Below are 8,739 nucleotides of genomic sequence, written 5' to 3'. Positions count from 1 at the left end.
ATGTTATTCAAGGTGAGTGGTTGTTCTTCCATTTGGTAACCTTTCAATGCATTTTTTTGAGTCTATGATTTAGAGCACCGTTCAACAAGAACAACGATCTGAATGATTGCTTTTGCTTGAGTAGGACTGAAGAGATTATTGGTATTTGTGTTTTAATACACTCTTAGTCGCACGATGTGATGAGAATCTCAAAATATATGAATCTTGAGATATGATGCTTTGTGATATAGGAATGAACTGTTTTGAGGGTAAATGATCGTCGATCTGTTTGTTAGAATGAAAGGAAAAGTACTATAAAGAAGTACATACGCATTCCATACTATTTCACTTATTCATTCATAGAATATTAGAATAGACATCAATTTCCAAAAATAAAAAAGAGAGAAAAGAATAATAGTACTACTACTAAGTCGACTAGTGCCTAATGCTTGATACACAAAATGACTAATGCTTTTCTTGCTTATCAATTAACCTTATTTTCATGCCAAATTTAAATCACTTAGATTTGATAGTAATACTGCTATTTAAGTTCACAAAGTAATATTATCAAACGGAATATCAAAAAAAAAAAAAGAAAGGATTTCCAAACTGATTTAAAACTATTCATTCAGTTTCGAGTATTACTGCTACAAAGCATTTTCATCTCTTCTCAATAATTTTAAAACAAAAAGTCTACGCACAAAAGTTTAAAACACAACTCCAGACACAACTGTGTCCGAAATCGTTCGATGCATGTAGATTCATGTGCATTGAACAGTCCCGAATATAGTTGTGTTTTAAGCCGGGGCTAAGGTTGCTTATTTTCCTTCACAGAATACAAAGGAAAGTGAGATCATTAGTCCCCCAGGGTAACTCGATAGAGTTGTTGCGTAGGCTCATTTTTGAAATTAGAAAACGCAAAAGAAGTTTGAACAGCACAGTAGTCAACTTGGGTAGGGGTATTATAGTCAAACTACCTATCCAACCAAAGGCATCAATTATCACCGGGTATAACCGGTTACCATTCCGACAAAACAGTCACCCGGTTTAAGAACCTCCAAAATCCCCTCCTCTGTTTTTCCCTTCATCGGATCTCCCCCCTCCTCTGCTCTCTCTCTCTCTCTCTCTCTCTCTCTCTCTCCTGCAAATTCTGACCCTTTCAAATCCCATCTTCCACTTCCACATCCCAGATTTTTTTACAGATTAATGACAATTGAAGATTTTTATGTGTTCTGTCATTTTATATAATTGTGTGTGCCCGACGTCTAATATATTTCTGTACATATTCGTCTTCTATATCCATTTTGAGCTGAAACCAACATTAAAAAAAAAAAAAAAAAACAGCAATGTCTGCGGCTACGGAGCTTCGTTCGCCGGCCAAACCGGCTTCAGACACCCGGTCGATACTCGGGCCGGGTGGAAACAGAGTCGTCAAGGTTTCGGAAGAAGCGAAAGGGAAAAAGGAGGGTCTGAAGAAGAAGAAGAAGCCGAGTAGCGAGTTGGTTTCAGAAACGCCCAGGGAAGTTCTCCGGAAGAATTCTTCTTTCGACAGCGTTCCCTCGTCCGACGCGTCGTCGATCGGTGGTGGTGGTGGTGGTGGGTCGTCTGTGAAGATGGCGAGTTTGAAAACGACGAAAAGGACTGTGAAGAGCGATAGTAATGGGGTGAAGAAGTCTGTGAAGGTTGATGTTGCCGATGGGGTTGGTTTGGTGATGGGTTCTCCGGTGATTGAGGGTCCGGTGAAGCGGTGCGATTGGATCACACCACACTCCGGTAAGCTACTTTTTAAAATTCTGCCCTTTATTTTTTGATTAAAAATTAGCTTAATTGAACGTCGAGGTGTATCAAAATTGGAATTTCAGTTTATAAAATTGATGGTTATGGATAATTTAAGTTGACAGAATTAGACCCTCTATTTCGTAAACTAAAATTTAACTTTTGATATACAATGTTCGATTAAGCTGATTTTTTGTGTGAATATATTATTATGTGAGTCTTACAAGATGAATGGTTCAGATTACAAGAATAAAACGCATGGTGAGTCTCACGAGGCGGGGGTGGAAAACCCACTGTTTCCACCGCCGATGGAAAAAATTTAATCTCTTTTAGACAATTTCAAGAATTTGTTCACAACAATTGGTGTTCTTACTCTCTAAGAGTATATTATAAATCGGTCTTGTTATTGTCAGCTCATCGGGCTGACGAAAAGAATAGTAGAATACAAGAAAAAATACGTATTTCTGTATACTTTTTATACCCTTTAATACACATTCTCACACACTTATTATTGTCAGTCCATTGGGCTGATTTTAGAATTTTCCTATTACAGTAGAGAGAATAGATAATGCAAGGAAGTCTGAAGTACTTTGATACAGGATATAATTTGATGAATAAGTTAAGGCAGGCAAATCACGACCTAATATGAATTGACTTGGGGCAGTTTTAACTATGGTACTCTTTGTGAAAACGTTTAGAGTCAAATCTTCACTTCTATCAAACCACCCCGAAGCGATTTGGTCCGTTGTTTTTTTTCGGTCGAGGTCGGTTCCTGGCTACATTACCCTGAACCAATCGGTCTGGTTCCGAACACCCCAAAAACCGAGCCGGCCGATTTTCACCCCTAGGGCTAAGGCTTGTCCAAAAATATATGGGCTAAGATCCTCTCCATTAAACCATCGTAATAGAGACTAGAGAGATCCATTACGCTTTGATGCTTTCTGTGATCGAGTCTAATTTTCGTAAATCTGAAATTCAGAGGTATTCATCTGTTCTGTGACCGCTTCTAATCGCCTTCCTTCTTTAGACCCTCTATATACTGCTTTCCACGACGAAGAATGGGGGGTTCCGGTTCTTCATGATGATAGAAAGCTATTTGAGCTCCTCGTTTTATCACAAGCATTAGCAGAATTCACCTGGCCGGCAATTCTTAGCAGGCGAGACATATTCAGGTATGTGCATCTTCCTTCTCCATATTGACTCGACTTTTGCTAAAAAGCATACATTGTCATGCATATTCGATGTTTATGGTTGAATGAATCCCTTTGGCAGGAAGCTCTTCGACAATTTTGACCCATCATCCGTAGCGAAGTTCGCAGAAATTGAGTTGCTTCCATTGAGATCGAATTTGCTGCTCTCTGAACAAAAGCTTCGGGCAGTTGTCGAAAATGCTAAGCAGACGCTTAAGGTATTATAACCCAAAACTATCTCCTGTAGTTCTTCTTGATGACTCGCTAAGAAGCACGGACAATTCTTGGAACATGTGTGTGTCGGATGAAGCATCGGTCTTTTAAGTTGTGGAATATATGGTCCTTTTTATTGCTACACTAGTGTATGTTGCATTTTCCAGAAAAGGGAAAAAAAACTTGTGTTGCATTTTTCGGATCAAGTGTTTATATAAGTGAGACACAGAAGTTCATGTCCTGCATTGTCTTAAAAAGTGTGGCATCACTGTGCTTGTTTTGTGTCCATGTTGTGCCGCGCGTTTGTCTCTGTGCTACTTTGATAGACATGAACATAAGAATTTCAAGGAGCCGTCTCTCTCCCTTGCCGTCGGTCCTGAAGATTCATCACAATCCTGATTCTCATCTCCTAGAAAAGTTGAAACTCCTGCACATGCTTAACTGAAATTCTGGATTTTGGTTTTGGCATGGAATTCTACAAACCAATACTCAAACCAAAACTTGGGAAGTTTAGAGTGGGTCTGACTGCCTGATTTCGTCCCTGAATCATATGTTGCCACTTGTTTCGCTCTTCCTTTGCAGATTCAGCATGAGTTTGGATCCTTCAGCAACTACTGTTGGAGCTTTGTAAACCACAAGCCAATAAGAAACGGATTCCGGTACGCACGCCAAGTCCCGGTCAAGACACCAAAAGCAGAAATCATTAGCAAGGACTTGATGCGGAGAGGTTTCCGATGCGTTGGGCCTTCTGTGGTCTATTCGTTCATGCAAGTCGCGGGGTTGGCTAACGACCATCTTGTAACTTGCTTCCGATACCTAGAATGCAGAGATAACGCCGAAAAGTACCCGAAACCAAAGAATGAGGACATGCCAACTAACGTTGCGTAGAACACGGGCTCATATCATGACTGAATTTCCCTTAGCTTCAAGAAGTTTTACTAAATACAGAATCTGTTCATACACAGATATAGTAAAATGATGCGAAAAACGGTGGTTTTCAAACTGTTTGTGTAGTGTTTCTTGTTGTAGATGTTTTTGCAAAACACTTCATCTGTTCTTGTTTATTCTATCAGATTTTCTTTACGTCCAAATATGTATGCATACTGACTCCTCTTCATTTTGTGTTGTAAGAACCTTCGATATTACTATAAACCCGCATCCAGGTATAGATTTGTTTGGTTACATTTTTAGATCGACTAGCTTCCGATATGAATTCTGCTCAGATTTTCGTTGAGTTCGGCTTCTTTCTAGTCAGATTCGCTGCCAATTGCCAAAGGTGCAGTCCCGATCATAGGATTGTGCCACGGCGGCACATTTTGTAAACGAAAGGTCCAGACTTCTTATTAGATCAGACACTCGCCCGGATCCAATCTTGTGTCTGAATGGTGGAGAAATCTAGACCTTTGATTCACATAACATGCCGCAGTGAAATTCTTGTAATCGGGACTGCACTCTACAGTCTAAACACAATGAAGGGAAGTCGAGCCCGGCGCGACATTTTTTGTTGCTTGTATCAGTTTTCTTCTGGTTATGGGCTGCTTCGAGGACTGGTGTGGTCAAATATGTTAGGTGCATACCGTGCATTACAAAACGTCTTCTTGTTTTTGTGCTGGTGATGATTTACAAGCTTCCAACATGTTGACATAAACCACGTGCTCAAATGACAAACAAACAAAAAGCTCATGTTTATGGATAAGGTCCGTGCGCGGATATGAAAATGAAAATGAAAATGACCGGACACAAATGTTGGGACACAAATACAGACCCAAATATATTTGGAATTGTTCAATGCAAGTAGATTTCACATGCATTCGTGGGTTGCGTCTTTAGAGGTCTACATGCATAAGACAACTCCGGATATAGCCTCTCTTTTGCATTGCGGGCAATAAGTCGCGACAGTTGACACCCTATATCAGGCCGAACTGGAATACACGCCTACCTTTGATATGGACAACAGGCCAATTTATTGAAAGCGTGCGAGATTGTCGAGACTTGAGAGGAACTCACGAGTTGCATCACAAAAATCAGGTTATCGTTATAATAATGAGCAATGCTACAACACACATTCAGACATAAATGCGTCTTGATTCATCCAATGAAGTGAGCCTACCCAAAAAATATGGGCACTAATTTCAAACACATCTACGCACTTTCGTCTTTGTCCGTAACATTTTTGTAAAATAATGAGCTTTTATTGCTTTAAATGCATCTGTTTAACCAATCTAATATGGGAATGAGGGTGAATTGACCAGCCTCTAAGGACAAAATTGCTTTCTAGTTCTCTGAGAGGAGAGAAAAACTTGAACAATAGAAATATGAAGACACATACTCTCGAAATATTGAATTTTGTGGGAGTTTTCCCACAAGAGTCTACAAAGGAGAATCATTTCTTGATTCCAATGAAAAGGAGCTCACAATATCATTTAGTATAAGAGAAATCAACCAAAGCAAAATTTAAAAAGCTAAGAGAGAAACCAACAGATGAAAATGCAATTCCTTCCACAAACCAAATTTTGATTCAAAAAACTGAATTCTGCAACAGCAACCCTTTTTCTCCTCCGTGAGCGTAGATACCATCCAGACAATGGCTGCATTTCAAACCATAGAAAGAAAAGCTCAAACCATAAATGGACCGTTTGTTACGGAGACACAAGACAAACCTATTCACATCATCCAGCAGTAGCAACCTAATTTCGAGTTTTCCCACTTCCAAGTGTAAGTTCCAAATCGTCCAATCCCACCTCATGAATCCTCTCCCCTTCCCATGCCATCACCGCTCTGCTCTCAAACTCGAACTCTGGACCTTTCCCCTTATCTCTCATTGCATCCATTGAAGAAACTTTCTGAGCCGCAGGTCTCACAAGATTAAAGGTTGGAGATGTGGGAATCATAGTTGGTGCAAATGATTGAAACCTCATCCATTGACCTGAATCAACGGTAGAGTCGGACTCATCGCATTCCGGTATGGTTGCTGGACCAATTCGCCTGCATCTAGTTGGGCTTGCCGGAGCAGAAGCAGCAAAGGAAGCATAATTATGTAAAGAAGCCATTGATTCCTGGGCAAGAAAGTCCCAATTGGGCCTCTGTTTGTGAGGTCTAGAGTTTGGGGATGAGAGGGGTGGAGTCACAGGGGCACTGTTTGAGATTCGGAGAGGAGGGAGATATGAAGGAATGGTGCTCCGAAGAAAAGAAAGCAAATGGGATGAGCTGGCGTCGTGACGGGACGGGCTTGGGAAAGAAGAAGATGTGGGGCTTGGTTGGTAAGAAGGGATAGGGGTTTGGAAGGATGAAGATGGTGGACTAGGGTTTTGGGAAGAGGTTGGGGTTATGTTGGTTGAGGTACCTCCAATGTCAGATAGAGGGGGCTTGTATCCCTGAAATTTAAGGAGCATGTTAGCCAGTCCAAACGAATGAATAAAGATAGTCATCTGTCAAAATGCACTTTTGAGCAGCACAAGTTGATCATAAGGATAATTCAACCTAGCTTTAAGAAAGTTCCTTGGAAATTACTGCAAAATGGTCTAAAGCAATCTGGGTGGAAAGAGACTATCATGTAGTAGTAACCCAAAAGGCCCTCGTTGCTGTTTTTACAATCAATTAGTAGAACACTTTCTGAAACTCGTTTTGTTGACGAGATTTTGAAACTTGTTTTTCTGTATAAAATTTTTTGTTAACATTTTAAAGAAAACATCAACGACATGTTTTAAAATTCTTGAAAACAATTCCCCTTTGAGAATTAATACAATCTGAAACATGTATTAAGTTTTCAAAAACAGCTTTCCGGAACAGTTTTCTAGAAACAACCACCGGTCCACCAACAAAACCCCAAGAGAAAAAGATTTAACAAATAATCTACTGGACATGCCTTCTGACTGACTGAAAAGAAGGAAAATTAGAACAAGGAACATCACAAAATTTTAGCAAAATTACGCAAATTCTATCAAACACCAAAGTTCCGAAAGATCCGAAACAAATCTAACACGGAAGAAATTGATAACAGGATTTAACATTCTAAGGATAAGAGCATCTCCAGCCCTTACTCTATTTTTTACTCTGAGCCAAAATCTGAGTAAAGCCTCCGAGAATTCATTCAATCTTTTGACTCAAATTTCACTCAAATCGAGGGAGAGTCAATCTTTCACTCAAATTTTACAAGGCCATTTCTCCCCTCTCAAACTTGCAACTATGCCATTTTAATGAACCATTTACTCAAATTTATGGTTGGATTTGCATTTTCCCATTGGAATGCTTCGTACTACCTGGAGTTTTCACTCAAATTTGACTATTTTAGTTGTAACTGGAGATGCTCAAAAGAAAAGTAAAACCAGCCAGAAAAAAAGTCCCAAGAAAAAGCACCACGCAACAAAACTCCCAAGAGAAAACCACAATCGCACCCGTTAATTTAGCAGAATTTTCAACTGAAAGACAAACAGCGATTCTCAAACATTAGATGATCAAGAAACCCCAATTTCAAAGTCCATATTCAAATCTCCAGTCCAGATCTGTAGATCTGAATAACAAATCAACCCCCGAGGCCCATAATTATGCATCACAAATCCCACATAAACTCCGAATAACTACAGAAAATTGTGCACACATAGATACATATATTAATTTTAAATATACATAAGTGGTTTCTTGATTAATTTTTGGTGTTTCTGTTTTCAGGCACCTGTAATTGGTATCGGTCTAAACGAATTGAACTTCTTTTTTGCTTTTCTTTTTTGATAAGTCTAAATGAATTAAACTTACCCCAAAAAGAGAGAGATATATATATATATATATATATAAATGGGTGGTTTCTAGATTTATTTTTGGAGTTTCTGTTTTCTGCGCATGCCCTACCTGTAGTTGGTTTCGTTTCCAACGAATTAAACTTACCGGAAAAAAAAAAAAAAAATTTTAGAGAGAGAGAGAGACCTTGCGATAGGTGGTGCCGTCGGACTCGACGGTCCAGCCGGCTTCAAGACAGAGGGCTTTCAAGACCTCATTGTTGTCGCAGTGCTTGGGCAAGTCGTAGTCACCCTGGGCCCTGAGCCCGGCGTATATCTTGGCGGCGATGGCTCTCCTCCTCCTCTCTCTCCTCCGATTGTTCTCTCTCTCTCTCCACGACGGCTTCCTCCGACCACCTCCTCCTCCTCCTTCCACCTCTTCTCCGCCTTCTCCGCCTGATCCCCCCTCCCACATCATCTCTCTCTCCTCTTTCTCTCTCTACCAGCACACACTCTATCTGTCCGTGGGATGGGGAAGTGCTCACGAGGAATACGCTACTGGGGATGGAAGTATAGAAGAATCTCTCTGTCTTTGTCTCTCTCTCTCTCTCTCTCTCTCTCTCTCTCTCTCCCTGCTGTGTATGCTTTTGACAGATAAAGCTCGTCATTGTTGTTGGGATTGTCTTAAATAAATAAAAACAAAAACAAAAGTCTGAAAGATGGACACAAAAATTCGGGAAATTATTCGGTGCTCTATGTCCGAACCTTGTACCACTGCACATTAATGCGACCGGTAACGACGTCGCACAGCCCTGTTTGGTTTGAGTTTTGGAAGAGATTTTTTAGAGTAATAAAAGTTGAAAGATTTA

General features: G+C 40.1%; 2 protein-coding genes across 2 annotated transcripts; one reads left to right on the top strand and one right to left on the bottom strand.

Moving 5' to 3' along the window:
• The first annotated feature begins 1,024 nt into the window (after positions 1–1,024).
• Positions 1,025–4,345, top strand: LOC131332509 (uncharacterized). Its single transcript, XM_058366794.1, has 4 exons — positions 1,025–1,752; positions 2,783–2,927; positions 3,028–3,163; positions 3,741–4,345. The coding sequence occupies exons 1-4, from the start codon at positions 1,326–1,328 to the stop codon at positions 4,044–4,046; spliced, it is 1,014 nt and encodes a 337-aa protein (XP_058222777.1). The 5' UTR covers positions 1,025–1,325; the 3' UTR covers positions 4,047–4,345.
• A 1,127-nt stretch (positions 4,346–5,472) lies between these two features.
• On the bottom strand, positions 5,473–8,533 carry LOC131332508 (protein BRASSINAZOLE-RESISTANT 1). Its single transcript, XM_058366793.1, has 2 exons — positions 8,079–8,533; positions 5,473–6,532 (listed from the first exon to the last, which is right to left on the bottom strand). Exons 1-2 carry the CDS (start codon positions 8,346–8,348, stop codon positions 5,846–5,848), a joined length of 957 nt encoding a protein of 318 aa, XP_058222776.1. The 5' UTR covers positions 8,349–8,533; the 3' UTR covers positions 5,473–5,845.
• Positions 8,534–8,739: the final 206 nt, after the last annotated feature.

The sequence above is a fragment of the Rhododendron vialii genome, chromosome 7a (genome assembly GCF_030253575.1).
Source record: "Rhododendron vialii isolate Sample 1 chromosome 7a, ASM3025357v1".
NCBI lineage: Eukaryota > Viridiplantae > Streptophyta > Magnoliopsida > Ericales > Ericaceae > Rhododendron > Rhododendron vialii.
This window is presented reverse-complemented; position numbering and strand designations above follow the sequence as displayed.

What these genes read in the sequence shown, in the direction of transcription:
- LOC131332509 (XM_058366794.1), top strand. Translation starts at nt 1,326, where the DNA reads ATGTCTGCGGCTACGGAGCTTCGTTCGCCGGCCAAACCGGCTTCAGAC. An exon ending in AGCAGGCGAGACATATTCAG is followed by an intron (nt 2,928 to 3,027) that starts GTATGTGCATCT and finishes TCCCTTTGGCAG; the next exon opens with GAAGCTCTTCGACAATTTTG. An exon ending in ATGCTAAGCAGACGCTTAAG is followed by an intron (nt 3,164 to 3,740) that starts GTATTATAACCC and finishes CTTCCTTTGCAG; the next exon opens with ATTCAGCATGAGTTTGGATC.
- LOC131332508 (XM_058366793.1), bottom strand. Translation starts at nt 8,348, where the DNA reads ATGATGTGGGAGGGGGGATCAGGCGGAGAAGGCGGAGAAGAGGTGGAA. An exon ending in ACGGCACCACCTATCGCAAG is followed by an intron (nt 6,533 to 8,078) that starts GTCTCTCTCTCT and finishes CTTAAATTTCAG; the next exon opens with GGATACAAGCCCCCTCTATC.